At 53.1% G+C, this 20,670-nt stretch overlaps 2 protein-coding genes across 6 annotated transcripts; both read left to right on the top strand.

Moving 5' to 3' along the window:
• The first annotated feature begins 4,195 nt into the window (after positions 1-4,195).
• Positions 4,196-7,429, top strand: NRM (nurim). Of its 4 annotated transcripts, XM_019028916.3 has the most exons (4): positions 4,196-4,635; positions 5,233-5,429; positions 6,024-6,200; positions 6,534-7,429. In XM_019028916.3, exons 1-4 carry the CDS (start codon positions 4,503-4,505, stop codon positions 6,813-6,815), a joined length of 789 nt encoding a protein of 262 aa, XP_018884461.1. In that variant the 5' UTR covers positions 4,196-4,502; the 3' UTR covers positions 6,816-7,429. The 4 variants fall into 4 exon arrangements, with proteins under 4 accessions (XP_018884461.1, XP_055245904.1, XP_018884463.1 ...); XM_055389929.2 differs by lacking the exon at positions 6,534-7,429 and having other exon boundaries at positions 4,398-4,635; positions 5,233-5,451; positions 6,024-6,166; XM_019028917.4 differs by lacking the exon at positions 6,024-6,200 and having other exon boundaries at positions 4,437-4,635.
• A 161-nt stretch (positions 7,430-7,590) lies between these two features.
• PPP1R18 (protein phosphatase 1 regulatory subunit 18) lies at positions 7,591-19,113 on the top strand. Of its 2 annotated transcripts, none has more exons than XM_019028915.4 (4): positions 7,591-7,700; positions 9,432-11,070; positions 16,082-16,292; positions 18,214-19,113. In XM_019028915.4, the coding sequence occupies exons 2-4, from the start codon at positions 9,460-9,462 to the stop codon at positions 18,231-18,233; spliced, it is 1,842 nt and encodes a 613-aa protein (XP_018884460.1). In that variant the 5' UTR covers positions 7,591-7,700; positions 9,432-9,459; the 3' UTR covers positions 18,234-19,113. The 2 variants fall into 2 exon arrangements, with proteins under 2 accessions (XP_018884460.1, XP_004043635.1); XM_004043587.5 differs by lacking the exon at positions 7,591-7,700 and adding an exon at positions 8,147-8,362.
• The last annotated feature ends 1,557 nt before the right edge of the window (positions 19,114-20,670 follow it).

The following is a 20,670-nucleotide window of genomic DNA, read 5'->3' as shown; positions in this document are numbered from 1 at the left end:
AAAAAAAAAAAAAAACGGAAAAGAAAACAGTTATTCAAACAAATTCTTGTACATGAGTGTTCATATCAGCACTTTTTACAATAGCCAAAAAGGTGGAAACAACACAAATATTCATCAGCAAATGAGTGGATAAACAATTGTGATATACCCATATAATCAAATATTATTCAACCATAGAAAAGGATGAAATACTGATATATGCTACAATATTTTGAGGATGAATATCAAAATATTTTGCTAAGTGAAGGAAAGCCAGAAACAGAACACATATTATGTGATTACACATGTAAGGAATATCCAGAATAGGTAAACCCATAGAGAACAAGAGCAGATTTGTGGTTGCCAGTGGCTGTGGGGTGGGGGAGATGAGAAAATGGGGAGTAACTTCGTGGGTATGGAGTTTTATTTGGGGGTGATGAAAATGTTTTGAAGGCCCAGCGTGGTGGCTCATGCCTGTAATCCCAGCACTTTGGGAGGCTGGGGCAGGTGGATCACTTGAGGTCAGGAGTTTGAGACTAGCTGGACCAACATGGTGAAACCCTGTCACTAGTAAAAATACAAAATTAGCCAGGCGTGGTGGCACATGCCTGTAATCCCAGCTACTTGGGAGGCTGAGCAGGAGAATTGCTTGAACCTGGGTGGCAGAGGTTGCAGTGAGCGGAGATCAGCCATTGCACTCCAGCATGGGCAATAAGAGCAAAGCTCCATCTCAAAAAAAAAAAAAAAGTTTTGAAACTAGATAGAGGTGGTGGTTGTACCTATTACTAATGTACTAATGTACTAAATACCATTATATTATTCTCTTTAAAGTGGTTAGGCTAGGCCGGGTGTGGTGGCTCACGCCTGTAATCCCAGCACTGTGGGAGGCCAAGGTGGGTGGATCACCTGAGGTCAGGAGTTTGATTGAGACTAGCCTGGCCAACATGGTGAAACCCTATCTCTATTAAAAATACAAAAATTAGCCAGATGTGGTGGTGGGCGCCTGTAATCCCAGCTGCTTGGGAGGCTGAGGCAGGAGAATCACGTGAACCCAAGAGGCGGAGGTTGCAGTGAGCCAAGATCGCACCATTGCACTCCAGCCTGGGCAATAAAAGCGAAACTCTGTCTCAAAAATACATAAATAAATAAATAAAATAAAGTGGTTAGGCAAGGCATGGTGGCACCCTGGGAGGCTAAGGCAGCAGGATCACTTGAGCCAAGGAGTTTGAGACCAACCTGGGCATCATAGTGAGACCCCATCACTACAAAAAATAAAAAGTTAGCTGAATGTGTTGGCACATGCCTGTAGTCCCAACTACTCAGGAGGCTGAGGCAAGGGACCATTTGCCCAGAAGTTCGAGGTTGCAGTGAGCTGTGATCATACCACTGCACTCCAGCCTGGACCGCAACTCAAAAAAAAAAAAGGTTAATTTTATGTTGCATGAATTTCAATTTTTAAAAAATAGTTGATTACTTATGTACACTTTTCTGCATGTAAGTAATACTTAAGTTTGGAAAACTTTGGTGTAGTAGAAATAGCATGAGATTTGCCAAGCATTTTGCTGGCTATTAAACATATCTAATCTCATAATATACATTAAGCACAGCCATTGTGGGGGTGGCAGACAGTATGACCCAGATAAGTATTAGTCCCCTTGCACAACTCAAAGCTTTCATACTCTAAAATTGTCCATGTCCCGGAGGCCCTGATTTCTTTCTTTCCATTTTTTTTTTTTTTTTTTTGAGACAGAGTTTCACTCTTGTTGCCCAGGCTGGGTTCAATGGCGTGATCTCGGCTCACTGCAGCCTCCGCCTCTTGGGTTCAAGTGATTCTCCTGCCTCAGCTTTCTGAGTAGCTGGGATTACAGGCATGCACCACCACGCCCAGCTAATTTTGTATTTTTGGTAGAGACAGGGTTTCTCCATGTTGGTCAGGCTGGTCTCGAACTCCCGACCTCAGGTGATCCACCCGCCTTGGCCTCGCAAAGTGCTGGGATTACAGGTGTGAGCCACTGCGCCGGCTCCTTTTGTTGTTGTTGTTGTTGTTGTTGAGAGGGAGTCTTGTTCTGTTGCCCAGGCTGGAGTGCAGTGGCGCGATCTCGGCTTACTGCAACCTCTGCCTCCCAGGTTCAAGCAATTCTCCTGCCTCAGCCTCCCAAGTAGTTGAGACTACAGGTGTGTGCCACCACACCCGGCTAATTTTTGTATTTTTAGTAGAGACGGGGTTTCACCATGTTGATCAGGCTGGTCTCTAAACCCTGACCTCATGATCCACCCACATAGGCCTCCCATAGTGCTGGGATAACAGGCATGAGCCACCGCGCCCAGCTCCTTTTTTTTTTTTTTTTGAGACAGAGTCTCACTCTGTCACCCAGGCTGGAGTCCAGTGGCGAGATCTCAGCTTGTCGCAACCTCCACCTCCCGGGTTCAAGCGATTCTCCTGCCTCAGCCTCCCGAGAAGCTGGGATTACAGGCTCCTGCCACCACACCTGGCTAATTTTTGTCTTTTAAGTAGAGACGAGGTTTCACCATGTTGGCCAGGCTGGTCTCAAACTCCTGACCTCAGATGATCCAACTGCCTCGGCCTCCCAAGTGCTGGGATTACAGCTGTGAGCCACTGCGCCCAGCCAGAGACCTTGATTTCTTACCATACCTGCTGTCTGTAGAGCACCATGTAGCACTCAGCTACACTCCCTCTTCATGAGTGGTACTATTTAAATGCCTCAGGTTAAACATCTAGAGATTAGGGATCTTTTCTTACACTTCCTTGTATTTTATTTATTTATTTTTTTGTTTGAGACAGAGTCTTGCTCCGTCACCCAGTGGATTCTCCTGCCTCAGCCTCCCAAGTAGCTGGGATTACAGGCGCATACCACCACACCCAGCTAATTTTTAAAATTTTTTAGTAGAAATGGGGTTTCACCACGTTGGCCATTCTGGTCTCGAACTCCTGGTCTAAAGTGATCCACCCACCTCAGCCTCCCAAAGTGCTGGGATTACAGGCGTGAGCCACCGAGTCTGGCCTCTTACACTTCCAATGAACCCCATAGCTTGTAGCACGTTGCTTTGTGTGGTAAGTGTCTCTATTCATGGTCCTAGCAGGAAATGAATAGCACAGTGAAATTAGGATAATTTGGGGGAGAGTTTAATAAAGTGATAATTACAAAGAAGTAGGCAGGGTGTAGGGAAATCAGAAAGAATAGTGCAGTGCCTTAGTACCCACAGCTCTGTTGTGATCACCTCCAAGCTCAAAAAGATGAGGCAAGAGCAGTCGTGTAGAGAGGACTTTCTTTTTTTTTTTTCTTTTTTCTTTTTTTTTTTTTTTGAGACGGGGTCTTGCTCTGTTGCCCAGGCTGGAGTGCAGTGGCGCGATCTCGGCTCACTGCAAGCTCTGCCTCCCGGGTTCACGCCATTCTTCTGCCTCAGCCTCCTGAGTAGTTGTGACTACAAGCGCCCGCCACCGCGCCTGGCTAATTTTTTTTGTATTTTTAGTAGAGACGGGGTTTCACCGTGGTCTCGATCTCCTGACCTCGTGATCCACCCACCTCGGCCTCCCAAAGTGCTGGGATTACAGGCGTGAGCCACCGCGCCCGGCGAGAGGACTTTCTCAATAAAAACTGTGACTTTCATTGATACCGTCCATTTGGGACAACTTACTGAAGCAGAAAGCAGGGTGGAGACTGAATTCAAGGGAAAACATAAGATGTCTGGTACAGCATACAACAGCATTGATTCAGAGGAGGGTGGGAGTACTGAGCCCAGGAGACGGAGAAGGAAGTAAAGCCTGCGAGAGGCTGCTCAGCAATTTTCTGGTCCCTTAGCCTACAGGATTAGCAGCTTCCTAACTCAGGCAATTATCTCTCTGGACCTGTTTCTTCTATCTATAAGTTGATGGAATTAGTCTAATGATATCTAAGGTCCCTACTATGTGTACGTCTACTGTGACAAGGTCCTTAGCTGCATGATCTTTAATTCTGACAAAGGTTACTATCACAAATATTTTAACATTTTTACTCTCGTGGTTACTAATCAACAATCTCTGGCACTATTACAACAAACCTTTCAGTATTTACAGATAAGTTATTTGCCATTCTTAGCAACTGGCCAGTCAACAACTCAACTTTATAGTAAGTTACAGAATTTATTCTGTACATTGTATTCTGTACAATGTATTCCATACATTATTTTGTGGTAAAACAGTAACTTTTCATTTTAGATGGGAAAACTAGACGAGCTGAGATTCAACCCACGTGAGCGGCTGCAGAGCCGCTACCCTTAACAGCTCTCTCTCGGGATTCTAACATTCCCTTCTGTGACGGAGAGACAGCAGGCCGGGACACGCATCCCAGGACCGATCCACAGCTGGATGGAGAAGGCTGCGCCCGGCGGGCCGGAAGCCTGGCGGTGGCGTGCGGGAGCCCCGCCCTCCTGGGCTGGATTCGGCCGGGGGCGGGGCCGCGGGCGGGGCCTGTGGCAGCGGGAATCCCGACCCCGCCCCTTTCCCCACCCCTCCATTTCTCGCCATGGCCCCTGCACTGCTCCTGGTCCCTGCTGCCCTCGCCTCTTTCATCCTGGCCTTTGGCACCGGAGTGGAGTTCGTGCGCTTTACCTCCCTTCGGCCACTTCTTGGAGGGATCCCGGAGTCTGGTGGTCCGGGTGAGCGGGAGGGATCGAGGATGAACTGGGAGGAGGAAGGTGGAGCCGTAGGAGAGGGATTGAGGGCGGGGCTTGGAAACAAATGACAGGGGAAGTCCAAGAGAGGGAACTCGAACCTTGAAAGCGGCCGAGAAGCTACAGGGGAGGGAGACCTGAGTTCTAAATTAGGAACTCAAGGATTAGAGTTTTGGAGAGGCGGGAGAGTGAGGACTGAGGGAGCCGAAAAGGGCGGTAACCGGAGTATTCTAAGTAAAGTGTTTTGTAGAGAGGACTGTTGAGAGGAGAGTGTTAAAAAGAAGGAGCATTTGGAGAACCGAAGTAGAGGGGCAATCCAGCGTGGCCTCTCCAGCCATGCTTTTTGCAACTGCCTAACATGCGTTGTTCTATAAATCCTCTTCCCCAGGTTTGCAGGAGGCCTAGGGAAGAGGGCAGAAACTAGGGATGGAAAAGTGAGATGGGCACAGCCTAGAGAGGAAGCATTAAGGCTCTTGAAAGCAGTAAGGGACATGGCCTGGGGCTCCAAGAGGAGATGAGGGTGGGGGAAACATTCTGCCACTGTTTCGATCTTTTGTCTCTTTTTCCCTCAACTTCCTGTAGACGCCCGCCAGGGATGGCTGGCTGCCCTGCAGGACCGCAGCATCCTTGCCCCCCTGGCATGGGATCTGGGGCTCCTGCTTCTATTTGTTGGGCAGCACAGCCTCATGGCAGCTGAAAGAGTGAAGGCATGGACATCCCGGTACTTTGGGGTCCTTCAGAGGTCACTGTATGTGGCCTGCACTGCCCTGGCCTTGCAGGTATGAGGCCCTGGCCTTGCAGGTATGAAATCCTGGCAGTTGAGTCCCCAAGGGAGACCAAGTGTGGGAGGGGTGCCCTGGATTGGAGGGGCAAAATATGGGTTCAGGAGGAGAATTGAGGAACTAATCTCAGCTTCCATTCCTCCACAGCACATATCCTACTTTTTATCAAGAAGGGTGTACTTGTCCTTCCCTAAGCACAAGATATGCTTCTCACCTCTGCAACTTTGTTTATGTCCTGCTTGAGATCCCTTCTCTTCAGTCCTACCCTTTCTTCAAAACCACTTCCCTAGGTCTGAAGAGAAGGCCTTGTCTGTCTTTTCATTGGGTGGTTGGCACAGGCTACTACTTTGTGTAGCTATCAGGTCACCCCATCTATTCTATAAGTTCTCAGGGTAGAGACAGGCCATCCTTACATCTTTGGGACCTCACCCAGCACGCACCCTCCACATGGTGAATATTTGGTGGTGATGCTTAGGAGAGAGGTGGGGGAGAGTTGCAGGCTAGCCTGTGGTGGGGGCAGATCTGGGTCTGGGTCTCCCAAGGTCGGGCAGACTAGGCCACTGGGATACCCAGCCCCTTATCCTTCCACAGCTGGTGATGCGGTACTGGGAGCCCATACCCAAAGGCCCTGTGTTGTGGGAGGCTCGGGCTGAGCCATGGGCCACCTGGGTGCCCCTCCTCTGCTTTGTGCTCCATGTCATCTCCTGGCTCCTCATCTTTAGCATCCTTCTCGTCTTTGACTATGCTGAGCTCATGGGCCTCAAACAGGTGAGGCTCCGAGATCCCTACCTATGACCTCTGACCCGTTTTAGAACTCCTCGTTCCCTTTCAAGGGTTTCCCTCCTCCCATGCTCTTCTACTGTCTCTTTGCTTCTCCCTCGTGGCCCTTCCCTTTGACTTTCCCTCATAAGGGCAGCAAGCATGGGCCTCCTGGGCCTGGGGAAGGTACATGGATCAGAAGTCAGGATCAGGGGTCCATGTCTCAGAAGGGGGGTTCCTGGGCTTGAGTTCTAGAAGGGTGGTGCCTGGAAGAGGAGGAAAGAAGTGCCCAAGATGAGAAAAGGGCTTGACTCTATTTCTAAGCTCTTCTCCCTCTCTTAGGTATACTACCATGTGCTGGGGCTGGGCGAGCCTCTGGCCCTGAAGTCTCCCCGGGCTCTCAGACTCTTCTCCCACCTGCGCCACCCAGTGTGTGTGGAGCTGCTGACAGTGCTGTGGGTGGTGCCTACCCTGGGCACGGACCGTCTCCTCCTTGCTTTCCTCCTTACCCTCTACCTGGGCCTGGCTCACGGGCTTGATCAGCAAGACCTCCGCTACCTCCGGGCCCAGCTACAAAGAAAACTCCACCTGCTCTCTCGGCCCCAGGATGGGGAGGCAGAGTGAGGAGCTCACTCTGGTTACAAGCCCTGTTCTTCCTCTCCCCATGAATTCTAAATCCTTAACATCCAGGCCCTGGCTGCTTCACGCCAGAGGCCCAAATCCATGGACTGAAGGAGCTGCCCCTTCTACTACTTGAGACTTTATTCTCTGGGTCCAGCTCCATACCCTAAATTCTGAGTTTCAGCCACTGAACTCCAAGGTCCCCTTCTCACCAGCAAGGAAGAGTGGGGTATGGAAGTCATCTGTCCCTTCACTGTTTAGGGCATGACACTCTCCCCCTCAACAGCCTCCTGAGAAGGAAAGGATCTGCCCTGACCACTCCCCTGGCACTGTTACTTGCCTCTGCGCCTCAGGGGTCCCCTTCTGCACCGCTGGCTTCCACTCCAAGAAGGTGGACCAGGGTCTGCAAGTTCAACGGTCATAGCTGTCCCTCCAGGCCCCAACCTTGCCTCACCACTCCCGGCCCTAGTCTCTGCACCTCCTTAGGCCCTGCCTCTGGGCTCAGACCCCAACCTAGTCAAGGGGATTCTCCTGCTCTTAACTCGAAGACTTGGGGCTCCCTGCTCTCCCGAGGAAGATGCTCTGCAGGAAAATAAAAGTCAGCCTTTTTCTACATATGGCATGCAGTCTGTCAGTGTCTCCCAAGCTACAGGGCTGAGTTTGGGAAAGAAAGCCAGAGGGAGCCTGGGAGCACAGAACTGGAGTCTGGGCAGCCACCACGCCCTCTGGCAACCGCTGGGGTTCGGCCACCCCCGCAGACCCGCCCCCACTTTGCCAGAGCGGCCGGGTCCCCATTCCCATTCCTTCAAATCCCCATTTTCCCGGCAGCCGACCTGGAGACCCAAGGGAGACAGGTTGAAGCTAGAAAGAGTCGGGGCAGCAGCTCTGGTAGGGGAGGGAGCTTCCAAAACCTCTGGCTTCTGAGCGCCTCTCCTGCCGCCCATCCACAAAGCCCCCCACAGCCTGGCGGCTGCCCTCGACCCCGCAAAACAAAGGACTTCAGAGGCTGGACCTACAGACCCAGATGAGAAGGCAAAAGCGTAGGGAGGAGCGGCAGCAGATGGGAAGGGCGGGCCCGGCTCGGAGCAGCTGCCGCTTCCTCCCAAAGTCCCACGAGGGGCCTGAGTCACGGGCCACCGCCCTGGGTCGGCGAGCTGGGGGAAGGGATCTGGACACCTGGGGTGTCCGGGCGGGAAGCTGGTGAGGGCCCCTGGGGACAGAGCGGAGGACCAGTGGTTGGGGCGAGAAGAGGGCAGTCCCGCAGCGAGTCCCACGCGGGGTGGGTGGGATCTAGGCCCCGCCCTCTCCTTGGCTCCGCCCTGCGCCCCCTTCCCTCTCCTCATTGTCCTTAGACAAAGCGGTCGCCGCCCCCGCCCGGCCCCCTGGTCTCTGTCTCCGTCCCTCCTCCTTTGCTGCCTCTTTCCCTCCTCCTCTCCCTCCCTCCTCCCCTCCCTCCAGTCTCCGGATCTCCCTCGGTCCCTCTCTCCTCCTCTTCCTCTCTCTGGACGCCCGGCTCCTCCGCACCCCCTCCCCCGGGGGTCCCGCGGCGTGTGAGTTGACTGAGGGGCTCAGACTTGGGGAGTGGGTGTCTCCTCGCCCCTGTCCTTGCTCCCGTCCCTGGCCCGGACCTTGGCTGTCTCCTCTTTGTGCCGAGATTGTCAGTCTGTGCGGCTACAGCGGGGTGGAGACGGCCGGCTCTGTCACGGCTTCATGAGAGCGGGGACGGGGCGCAGGACTTGCAGGCGCCGGGGAGAAGAGACATGGAGCCGGCCCTTGGCACTCTGGGGTCGCGTGGCGCAGTCGGTGGGGGAGGCAGGCGGTGGTGACAGGACAGGGTGGGGGTGGACGCCAGGGTTCTGGGAACGCGCTGGCAGCCCTGACGCCCGGGTTCCGAAAGTCTCGGGGGGTGGGTATTTCCCCCGACCCGCCTCGGGGGCGGAGTGCGGGGCAGAGGGGTGGGGGCTGGGGAGAGGCGTGGCCCGAGCGGTGCTGGAAGCGGAGCCGGGACCTTTGGGGCCCGCGCTGAGACGCGCCCGGCTGCTGCCGCCGCGCTCCTTTCCCCTCTTCCCTGGTTTCCCTTCTCCTCTAGACCTGTTCGCTCTCCGCCCCTCCTTGCCTCCCCAACACCCCCTCAGGTCCCTTTGCCTCCTGGTCCTTTCAGGGATTCCTGGTCCTTCCTTCCCACACTAGCCTCCCTGGGGTATCGCTGAGGCAGCCTGGCCTGCACCCAGGTTCCCCTCACCCCTGCCACATTTCTCTCTTCTCCCTCACGCCAACTTTCCTTTTCGTCCTTCTCTCTCTTTCTCACATCCTAGAGACGGTCTTTAATACGCATTAACCCTGTGCTGCCACATCTGGCTCCTGCCCTCATTGCCTCCAATCCGGACTCTTCCTCTCACATCACCCCCACCACCCCCAACTTGGGCTCACAACTTCTCTTCACTTTTTCCATTTCCCCAGTTCTCTGCCTTCCGTCTTTCCCTCTGTCTTCATCCTTAGCCCCTCTGCCCTGCTTTGTGTCCCACCTCTCCCCCTCCACTTCCTCTCCTCCCACCCTCAGTCTCACCCCCTGGGCTGTCTCAATCTCTGGAGCCTCTCCTTCCTGTTCTCTGTCCCCAGTGCTCCCTACCCTCACCTCAAGACAACCATGGCCACCATCCCAGACTGGAAGCTACAGCTGCTAGCCCGGCGCCGGCAGGAGGAGGCGTCCGTTCGAGGCCGGGAGAAAGCAGAACGGGAGCGCCTGTCCCAGATGCCAGCCTGGAAACGAGGGCTCCTGGAGCGCCGCCGGGCCAAGCTTGGGCTGTCCCCTGGGGAGCCTAGCCCTGTGCTAGGGACTGCAGAGGCTGGACCTCCAGACCCGGATGAGTCTGCGGTCCTTCTGGAGGCCATCGGGCCAGTGCACCAGAACCGATTCATCCGGCAGGAGCGGCAGCAGCAGCAGCAGCAACAACAACGGAGTGAAGAGCTGCTAGTAGAGAGAAAGCCTGGGCCTCTGGAGGCCCGGGAGCGGAGACCCAGCCCTGGGGAGATGCGGGATCAGAGCCCCAAGGGAAGAGAGTCAAGAGAAGAGAGACTAAGTCCGAGGGAGACCAGAGAGAGGAGGCTGGGGATAGGGGGAGCCCAAGAGTTGAGCCTGAGGCCTCTGGAGGCTCGGGACTGGAGGCAAAGCCCAGGAGAGGTGGGAGACAGGAGCTCCCGACTGTCAGAGGCATGGAAATGGAGGCTGAGTCCTGGAGAAACTCCAGAGCGGAGTCTGAGACTAGCAGAGTCTCGAGAGCAAAGCCCCAGGAGAAAAGAGGTGGAAAGTAGACTGAGCCCAGGGGAATCTGCCTACCAGAAGTTGGGCCTGACAGAGGCCCATAAATGGAGACCTGACTCCAGAGAGTCTCAGGAACAGAGTTTGATACAACTGGAGGCAACAGAGTGGAGGCTGAGGTCAGGAGAAGAAAGACAAGGCTACTCGGAAGAATGTGGGAGAAAAGAAGAGTGGCCAGTTCCAGGGGTGGCTCCAAAAGAGACTGCAGAGCTGTCCGAGACCCTGACAAGGGAGGCCCAAGGCAACAGTTCTGCAGGAGTGGAGGCAGCAGAGCAGAGGCCTGTGGAAGATGGCGAGAGGGGCATGAAGCCAACAGAAGGGTGGAAATGGACCCTGAACTCCGGGAAGGCTCGAGAATGGACACCCAGGGACATAGAGGCTCAAACTCAGAAACCAGAACCTCCAGAGTCAGCAGAGAAGCGTCTGGAATCTCCCGGTGTGGAGGCTGGAGAAGGGGAGGCTGAGAAGGAGGAGGCGGGGGCTCAGGGCAGGCCTCTGAGAGCCCTGCAAAACTGCTGCTCTGTGCCCTCCCCCCTCCCACCAGAGGACGCTGGGACTGGAGGCCTGAGACAGCAGGAAGAGGAAGCAGTGGAACTCCAGCCCCCACCACCAGCCCCTCTGTCTCCCCCACCCCCAGCCCCAACTGCCCCCCAACCTCCTGGGGATCCCCTCATGAGCCGCCTGTTCTATGGGGTGAAGGCAGGGCCAGGGGTGGGGGCCCCCCGCCGCAGTGGACACACCTTCACCGTCAACCCCCGGCGGTCTGTGCCCCCTGCGACCCCAGCCACCCCAACCTCTCCAGCCACAGTTGATGCTGCAGTCCCGGGGGCTGGGAAGAAGCGGTACCCAACTGCCGAGGAGATCTTGGTTCTGGGGGGCTACCTCCGTCTCAGCCGCAGCTGCCTTGCCAAGGGGTCCCCCGAAAGACACCACAAACAGGTAGGGAAGCAGCCAAGCCAGACTTCTTAGAAGTCCACTTGTCAATTTTCTCTGGACTCTGGTCTCTTTCTTTTTTATACCCCTGTTTTCTTGTCTTCCTCTATTCTTTCTTGTTAATTCCTGCCACCACCCTTCCTCGCTCTGCACATACACCCTTCCTTCTCAGAGCCCTCCTTTTCCATTTTGAGCCCAAAAGATCCTGCCCCAGCAAAGGCTGTCTCTGGGTGTGTCTCTTTCAGGGTGTGCCAGGCTGCTCATTCTCCCTTCCCTTGGGCTCTGAGTTTCCAACCCCCTTTTCTTTCCTTCCTTTCCTGAGTGTGACCTGCCCCAGCCCATCCAGTGGGAGAGCCTAAAGTGACGAGCTTGAATCAGTGAGGGCAGGGTCACCAGGGTGAGAGCACTTGCAGTTTTTCTGGGGAGAAGGGATAGGGAGCCTGGGGTGGTGGAGGGGGTGGGGTGGGTTTGTGTTCTAGGGAGAAACTGCAGGGAGAAGTGAATGGAGAAAGGTCCAACTGCCCCGTGGGAAGGAGGGCAGAGCTGAATAGGGATATCCTAGGATGGAGGGGAGAGGGGAGATGGAACCGGGCCGGCCAAAGAGCAGAGAGAAGGCTTTTGAACCCCGAGTCTGCCCCATGGGAGAGACACAGAGAGGCCATTTGAAGTGGGTGACCTCGGGGTTGCACACCCCCAGCTGGGCCACTGCTTCAGACAGTGCTCCCTTCTCTCTTGGGACAAGAAAGCCTTCTCCTCTTCCAAAATACCCCCGCCCCTCACTCCCCCGTCCTTCCTCCCTGGGTTTCCCCTCCCTCCCAAGAACTGGCTCAGGGATCGGTTTTCCCCTCTTTTCCTGCCATCCTGGACTTTCCCTCCCCTTAGGGTAGCAAAAGAGAGAAGTGAATTTGGAGACAGTTTTGAGAACAGGCACTGGCCAGGAAGCACAGTGGGAGTTCTGGACAGGGGTTGGGGCTGAGGCCAGCAGAGGGTCAGAGGTTAGACTTGCAACAAAGACCTGCAGGAAAGTGGGGGCAGCCAGGATGACTCCCCCTGGCCCTGGCCTCACTTCTTCCCTGTGCACACCCATCTGTTTCCAGCTTGAAAATCTCTAGGGAGACAGAGGTCCCACACTCAGACATCTCAGACTTAGGAAGTCCCTCCAGTCACACACATCTCACCAGAGCCTGGGAAGCCCAGTCTCATTCTCATCCCATGTGTTAACATCCTCAGATTTGATTTTTTTGTGTCCTCAGTGTCAGTGGGGAACCACAGGGACTAAAGATACGGGTTAAGCCTTGGGTGGAGGGGGGTTCATTTGATCCCCCAATTCATCTTCACATGAAGCATAAGCTCCCACCTCTAAGCCATAGTTCTTGGGAACCTACCCTCAGCCCTCTGACTGCTACCAGCCTGTTCCCCTCAGGGCTGGGCAGATGAAAAAAACAGAAGTCCGGAAATGCTACCCGGGTGAGGTGTTCAGAAAAGTCACTTCCTACTGGGAGAGGCTTGTGCCTCTGGGGAAGAATGAGCAGAGGGAAGCATGAAGCTTTGGGGCCCAAAGCCCAGGGAGCATCCCAGGGGAGCCAGAAAGCAAGTGCAGGGCAGGACCTGTGCTGGTGACCATACCTAGGCCAGAGAGCAGGGGAGCCGGAAGCAGATCGCCCAAACAGGAAGCCTGGGGTGGGGGCCGGAAGGCTGGTGGGGCTGAGTGGGGAACCCTGGGCCCTGGGCCCTGGGCCTGCCAGATCTGTGCTCAGGATGTGGTGAGAGAATAAGGAAGCAGCCGCTGCTTGGGTGGGGGTGGGGAAGAGGCAGCACAGAGTTCCTCTGACCCAGACGCCTCACCCTCCACCCTCTACCCCCTGTCAGCACCCTGTTCTTCAGGGACTGGGTGCCTTGTCCCAGCTCTGCTGCAACACACTGGCTCAGGAATAGGAGATAGGAGGACCCTGCCACCAACCCCCGCTTCACCTTCCCTAAATAACTCGTTTTGCAGGCTAATTCCATCAAATTTATCCCTGCCATCAGGAGAGAAATCCCAGCCCTGCCACTGGAGCCCAGGGGATGGCTGTGGCTGGTGCCCTACCCCAGAGGCCTCTTGGTTGGGCTGAGAGACCAGCCCCATTGTGACCTTATATAGCTGATGGGAGAGGAGCGAGTGAGTCACCCCCTCTCTACCCCCCCACTCCCATGCAGGCTGTGCATTCCTGAGAAGCCCAGTCAGAAGTTGGTGGGGGGTGAGGAGACAGGCAGGGTAGGGGGGGAGATATAAACATAGACCGAGAGCAAATAAAATAAGTCATTTTCAGAGTAGAAAATAAAGTACAGAGGTTATTATTCCAAAAGAGGATATGAGAAGAAAACAAAAATGGGTTCCCAGAAATGTGGGTAAATCTGTCAGTTACAGAAACCTAAGCGGTCCCTTCTGAGAACTTGGGATATAAGCAGTCTGGCTGCTGTCACTAGATTCTACCAGCAGTTCCACAGACATGAACTGGGGGTCAAATGTGTACAGGCTGGACCACCCACAGATCGTTTCCCCAGCATTGGTCCTCTGATGGCACCTCATGTGAGGTCTGAACAAACTCTAACCTCTTGCATTGTAACAACTTCTAAGCTCCTTTCTTTTTTCTTTTCTTTTTTTTTTTTTCTGAGACAGTCTCGCTGTCTCCCAGCCTGGAGTTCAATGGTGAGATTTCGGCTCACTGCAACCTCCACCTCCCGGGTTCAAGTGATTCTCCAGCCTCAGCCTCCTGAGTAGCTGGAATTACAGGCGCACGCCACCATACCCAGCTAATTTTAGTATTTTTAGTAGAGACGGGGTTTCACCATGTTGGCCAGGCTGGTCTCGAACTCCTGACCTCAAGTGATCCACCTGTCTTGGCCTCCCAAAGTGCTGGGATTACAGGGGTGAGCCACCTTACCCGGCCCCAAGCTCCTTTCAACAGCAGACATGAGTATAATATATTAGTAAATTATCTAGTAAGTTAGAAGGTGGTAAGTGATTATGGAAAAAAAAAATAGAACAGTGGAACTTAGAGGGTCAGGAGGTAGGGGGAGTGAATATGGAGACTTCAAAATAGGGTGATCAGGAGGGTCAGAGCCATGGGGATATTTCGGGGGAGTGTTCCAGGCAGAAGGAATAGCTAGTACTGTTCTGGTCCTGAGGTAGGAGTGTGTGGAGGGAACCAAGGCCAGTGTGGCTGGAGTGGAGGAAGAGGCCAGAGAGGCAAGGGGAGGGTGGCATACTGGGAGCACCCTGTAGGCTTTGGTCAGGCTCTGGGCACCTTGGGGGCAATCAAGTAGACTTTTTTTTTTTTTTGAGACAGAGTCTTGCTCTGTTGCCCAAGCCGTAGAGCAGTGGCGCGACCTCCGCTCACTGCAACCTCCACCTCCCGGGTTCAAGCAATTCTCCTGCCTCGTCCTCTCGAGTAGCTGGGACTACAGGCGCACGCCACCATGCCCAGCTAATTTTTTTGTATTTTTAGTAGAGACAGGTTTCACCATGTTGGCCAGGATGGTCTCAATCTCTTGACCTTGTGATCCGCCCGCCTTGGCCTCCCAAAGTTCTGGGATTATAGGCATGAACCACCGCGCCCAGCCTGGAGTAGAGTTTTTGCTCCAAGTGAGATGGGGAGACACTGCAGGGTTCAGAGCCAACAAGGAGTAACATATACAGTTCCTGAGTTCTACCTTCCCATGGGGACCCAGGTGTCATATCTGGTTTTTTTTTTTTTTTCTTTTTTAGAGACAGTGTCACTCTATTGCCCAGGCTGGTCTCGAACTCCTGGGCTCAAGAAATCCTCCCGCCTCAACCTCCCAAAGTGCTGGGACTACAGGTGTGAGCCACCATGCCTGACTGGTGTCATATTGATGCAGCTCTTAACAACCACCTGCCCAGCCACCCTTCTGGCTTCTCTCTTTTCATACCTCAGTTCATTAGGGGACTCAGGGATGTACGGCTGACCCCAAGTCTTCCCAAACAGATGCCAGGGAAGGCCTGAGTAGATCATTTGGACCTTTCCAAGTAGTTCATATGGAATCCTCCTGCTGTCTCCCTAATCCCTTTGGCTCCTAGACTTAATCCCACCCTGCCCCTTCCCCCTGAGCTTCTTAATAGGGCAAAGGGGAAGGGTAGAAAGGCAGTGAGAACAGCTGGGACTCGCCTGCTCTTGGGACAGTGTGATTACCAAGGGTTTTCTGTGCCCTGTCTGATATTTTGTCTCTGTGCCTGTCCCTTTGGGCACACTGTGGACCCCCACCCCAGGTTTGTGTGGACTTCCCTTTCTGCCCTTGTCATCTCCCCCAGCCTTCAGGGTGTCAGCGGCTCATCTTTCCCCTGTGTGTTGCTGGAGTCTCTTGGTTCCTCTCGGCCTTTCTGTTCATCTCCCATCTCTTCCCAGGCCCTAGACTCCCTTTGCTATGGATAGGAGAGGAATGAGGAGAGTAGGAGGGAACAGGTGCCCAGGGTCCTGGGTTTTGCATAGGACAGCAAGGGGCTGTGGGTATGAAAACCTTGCTTTTGTCTGAGACTCGCTCCCCAGCCAGTTCTTTCCCCACTGGCCAGTCTGCTGGGCTCCTCTGGGAAGTTCACTCGATTGCCCCCAAGGTGCCCAAAGACTCGGTTCTGATCACAAGACTTATCGCCATGTATTTTAATTTCTTTTTACCCCTCTGCCTCCCACACTCGAAATAGCAGGGACCTTGGTCTTATATTATTCACTTCTGCCTCCCAAGCCCCTGCCAACGTACAGGGCAAAGTCTGATGTTTTGAAATGATATGATCGAAGAGGGAAACTCTAGAATTGGAGAGCCAGTATGGAAAGGAAAACTGGATCCCAGAGTGGATGGGGAGAGTGAGTGGGGCACCTGAGTCCAGCCCCCATCCCCACGTTCCGCCAGTCCCACCTGCTCCCTTGCAGACTCCGCCCCCCCGCCCCCGCTTTCTCTCCCTCAACCCCCGCGGGCTTCTCCCCTGCTGACCTTGCCTCCTGCCCCCTTTTTCTCCCTCCTTCAGCTTAAGATCTCCTTCAGCGAGACAGCCCTGGAGACCACGTACCAATACCCCTCCGAGAGTTCGGTACTGGAGGAGCTGGGCCCGGAGCCTGAGGTCCCCAGTGCCCCCAACCCCCCAGCAGCCCAACCCGACGACGAAGAGGATGAGGAAGAGCTGCTGCTGCTGCAGCCAGAGCTCCAGGGCGGGCTGCGCACCAAGGCCCTGATTGTGGGTAAGCGGAGGCTCCGCCGGCCCGAGGGCGCCCCCTGCTGTCAGAGCGGGCGCTGTGGTCCGGGAGAGAAGAGGAAGGAGGATTACATGTAGGCACTTGGAAGGGGCTTGGCGGGTCCTCTGGTTCAACATGCTCCTTTAACAGATGGGCAAACTGAGGTCCCCGGCAGTGAAGTACACATTGAGTCTTCAGGTTTCAAAACGAGAACTTTTCCTGAGTGCTGTAATGTGGTCAAAATCACAGGGTGGGTCGACAGGCCTGAGTTGGAATTCCAGCTTGTCTCTTTAATTGTGTGATCTCAGGGAAACCATCTGATCTCTTGCTTTAGTTTATTATTTATGAAATGAAGTTAATAATAACTACCTCCTGTGGCTCATGCCTGTAATCCCAGCACTTCGGGAAGCCAAGACGGGTGGATCGCTTGAGCCCAGGAGTTCAAGACCACCCTGGGCAACATGGCAAAATCCTGTCTCTACAAAAAAATAGAAAAATTATCCAGGTGTGGGCCGGGCACGGTGGCTCACGCCCGTGATCCCAGCACTTTGGGAGGCCGAGGCGGGCGGATCACGAAGTCAGGAGATTGAGACCATCCTGGCTAACACGGTGAAACCCCATCTCTACTAAAAATACAAAAAAAATTAGCTGGGCGTGGTGGCGGGCACCTGTAGTCCCAACTACTTGGGAGGCTGAGGCAGGAGAATGGCGTGAACCTGGGAGGCGGAGCTTGCAGTGAGCCGAGGTCGCGCCACTGCACTCCAGCCTTGACAACAAAGTGAGACTCCGTCTCAAAAAAAAAAAAAAAAAAAAAATTAGCCAGGTGTGGCAGTGCGCAGCTGTGGTTCCAGGTACTTGGAAGGCTGAGGTGGGAGCATCGTTTGACCTCAGGAGTTGGAGGCTGCAGTGAACCAATATTGCACCACCCACTGCACTCCAGCCTGGGCAGCAAAGGAAGACCTGTTTCAAAAGAAACAAACAGGCCAGGCACGGTGGCTCACGCCTGTAATCTCAGCACTTTGGGAGGCCGAGGCAGGTGGATCACTCAAGGTCAGAAGTTCAAGACCAGCCTGACCAACATAGTGAAAACCCATCTCTACTAAAAATACAACAATTAGCTAGGCATGGAGGTGGACACCTGTAATCCCTGCTACTCGGGAGTCTGAGGCAGGAGAATCACTTGAACCCGGGAAGCAGAGGTTGCAGTGAGCCGAGATGATGCCACTACACTCCAGCCTGGGTGACAGAGTGAAATTCTGTCTCAAAAAAACAGAAACCAAAAACTACCTCCTAGACTTGTAGAAAATATTAAGTAATTTTATTTATTTATTTATTTATTTATTTATTTATTTATTTATTTATTTATTTTGAGACAGCGTCTCCCTCTGTCACCTGGACTGGAATGCAGTGGCACAACCTTGGCTCACTGCAACCTCTGCCTCCCAAGTTCAAGCGATTCTTGTGCCTCAGCCTCTCTAGTAGCTGGGATTACAGATGTGTACCATCACACCTGGCTAGTTTTTATATTTTTAGTAGAGACAGGGTTTCCCCATGTTGGCCAGGCTGGTCTTGAACTCCTGACCTCAAGTGATCCTCCTGCCTCAGCCTCCCAAATTGCTTGGATTACAGGTGCTCCAGGCCAAGATTAAGTAATTTTTTGTGAAGCACCAAGAGCCACAGCTGGATATCAAATTACTTAATCTCTCCTGGAGTTATGGTGAGATTAAACAGTTATAAGGATGCCTGGCACAGAGTCCGAGCTAAATGAGTGATGGATGTGGTTACTGGTGGTAACATGCTTTAGATATGGAAGATATTATAGGACTTCCTGCATGCCAACTGCCCTTCAATTTGTGTGTGGGGGAAGGGTGGGCAGAAGGCAGAGGCTCTCACTCATTCTCTAACATTATTGCCCCGTCTCCCACAGATGAGTCCTGCCGGCGGTGACCATCTTCCAACATAGGGATATACCTCCCTCCTTCTTATAACTGAAGATCCTGGAGCCCGGAAGATTCAGGGCAGACAGACCCTGATAATGAGCCTGGCAGGGAAGGGCAACCAACATCTTGTAACTTGCTTTCCCCACCCTGTTTCTGGGGGCAGAGCCAATTGCCCAATTTCTACCCTAATCCAAAGTCCCTGGTGTGGGTGGGGTTAAACGTGCTGGTGCATCCTAGGTCATCCAAGAGTGAGCGCCAAGTCCTGAGAAGGGGCACAGAACTCCCTGGAGGGTGGAGATGGAGCACCTGCCCCCCATGGCAGGGTACACTCTCCCCACAGCCTTCCTCCCCACCATCCCGTGGGGACTCTCGGGATTTAAGCACTCGTCTCTCTGGGAGGCCCAGACCCCACTCCATTTGTAGGCACATCTCCTTCATTTCCTAGGTCACTGCCCCTTTGTTTACAGCTCCTGCCTCCTCCCTTGACCACAGCCTGGTTTACAAATTCCATCAGCTCCCAGCCCCACCTGCCAAAGTCCCAGGTTTACAAGCCACGCTTACTTGCTGTGTCTGCGTGGAATTCTCTCCTCTGTCCCCTCCAGTCTCCTCATTGGAGTGAACTGAAGGTGTGGCTTCCTCCACTTTTTCTCAGTATTACTTTGCCTTAGTTTTCCCCAAGAGGGAAGGCTGGAAATCTTAACTCTGTACCCCTTGATAGTTATTTAATTCTGTTTCTCCTAGTGGTTCACAATTGAACTGAATTGAGATGGTGTCGGGTGGCTAAGGAGACACCTCACCTCTCCTTCCCCATTGTGCCGCCTTTATCAATTGCCTGTTTTGTTTTGTTTGTTTTTTAACTTTCCATAATAAAATGGAGTTCTCTTCAACTTGTCTGCTTCTCCTTCTTTGGAAAAAAAAAGGGTATGTGAGGGGAGGCTCTGGTGGCTGGGGGAGAGGAAAATGATGGGGGATGAACCAGGAACTTGGCACTGACATGTCAAAAGGGGTCTGGGAAGCTGCACGTGGGTTTCACGCAGGACAAGCAGGTGACATGAGAAAGGGCAGTTGAAGTGTCCACTAGACTGGAAGTGCCATGAGGGCTGACTACATCAGCTGGATTCACTGCAATATCCCGTACCTGTCAACTAGTAGACACGGAATTATTTCTAGAATGAATGACAACAAATGAATGAATAGAAGAAAAGGGTTAAAATATTACAGAGGACACTTTGAGTTGAAGGGTTCTAGTATTCAGAAGCCTGCTGCCATGAAGGCAGCTAGGTAGTGTATGACACAACCCATGTGGCTAATCCAGGTATACTTACTTAAAGAGCTGGGGCTATGAATACTAAATCTGAAATTGCTGCAAAATGAAGTAAGTATGTACAAGAGTCAGTTTCCTGGAAAAGGTTCCCCTCTGATAGACAATGGATTTTATATCTTTAGGCTGGGCACGGTGGCTCACGCCTGTGATCCCAGCACTTTGGGAGGCCGAGGCAGGCGGATCATAAGGTCAGGAGATCGAGACCATCCTGGCTAACACGGTGAAACCCCGTCTCTACTAACAATACAAAAAATTAGCGGGGCGTGGTGGTGGGCACCTGTAGTCCCAGCTACTCGGGAGGCTGAGGCAGGAGAATGGCATGAACCCGGGAGGTGGAGCTTGCAGTGAGCTGAGATTGTGCCATTACACTCCAGCCTGGGCAGCAGAGTGAGACTCCATCTCAAAAAAAAGGTTTAAAAACCATCTTGATAGTGCATGGCTTTGGTGCCCATGTAGTTGATATTCGGAATTTTCCCATTTCAAAGAATATCTTATACAAATGTGGAACATCAATATTTTACTCATCAGGTATTTTTCTTTGTTTGTTGTTAGCTCTCCAGGCTAACAAAGATATGGTTGAATAGTTATAGTCCTTCTACCACTACAAGTTGCTCCTCTCAGACTGGTCAGAGGAGGCCCCACACCTTTACTATAAAACAAAATATATGAGACAAATTGAACTTAAGCATACGCCAAAGGTTTTCAATTTACTAGCAAGAGAACAAGCCAGGTGTCAAAAGACTCAGCCAGTTCAGAGAAGGTCTGGGTAGGGAAGGAAACAGAATGATTATATTAGTAGCCTGTTAGGTAAAGGTCTTAAAAAGTTTCCAGTTGTGACCCAGGAAAACAGAGTTAGGAAGCTCCAAGGTGCCAGGGGTGCTCACAGTCCATCTCAGAAACAGAAAACAATGCATTCAAGAGGTCAGGCCAGGTGTGGTGGCTCATGCCTGTAATCCTAACACTTTGGGAGGCCAAGGCGGGTGGATTGCCTCAGCTGAGGAGTTTGAGACCAGCCTGGGCAACATGATGAAACCCCGTCTCTACTAAAATACAAAAAATTAGCTGGACGTGGTGGCACGCACCTGTAGTCCTGCCTACTCGGGAGGCTGAGGCAGGAGAA

This window comes from Gorilla gorilla, chromosome 5 (genome assembly GCF_029281585.2).
Source record: "Gorilla gorilla gorilla isolate KB3781 chromosome 5, NHGRI_mGorGor1-v2.1_pri, whole genome shotgun sequence".
Lineage (NCBI taxonomy): Eukaryota > Metazoa > Chordata > Mammalia > Primates > Hominidae > Gorilla > Gorilla gorilla.
This window is presented reverse-complemented; position numbering and strand designations above follow the sequence as displayed.

What these genes read in the sequence shown, in the direction of transcription:
- PPP1R18 (XM_019028915.4), top strand. Translation starts at nt 9,460, where the DNA reads ATGGCCACCATCCCAGACTGGAAGCTACAGCTGCTAGCCCGGCGCCGG. An exon ending in CCGAAAGACACCACAAACAG is followed by an intron (nt 11,071 to 16,081) that starts GTAGGGAAGCAG and finishes TCCCTCCTTCAG; the next exon opens with CTTAAGATCTCCTTCAGCGA. An exon ending in CACCAAGGCCCTGATTGTGG is followed by an intron (nt 16,293 to 18,213) that starts GTAAGCGGAGGC and finishes CGTCTCCCACAG; the next exon opens with ATGAGTCCTGCCGGCGGTGA.
- NRM (XM_019028916.3), top strand. Translation starts at nt 4,503, where the DNA reads ATGGCCCCTGCACTGCTCCTGGTCCCTGCTGCCCTCGCCTCTTTCATC. An exon ending in CCCGGAGTCTGGTGGTCCGG is followed by an intron (nt 4,636 to 5,232) that starts GTGAGCGGGAGG and finishes AACTTCCTGTAG; the next exon opens with ACGCCCGCCAGGGATGGCTG. An exon ending in AGCTCATGGGCCTCAAACAG is followed by an intron (nt 6,201 to 6,533) that starts GTGAGGCTCCGA and finishes TCCCTCTCTTAG; the next exon opens with GTATACTACCATGTGCTGGG.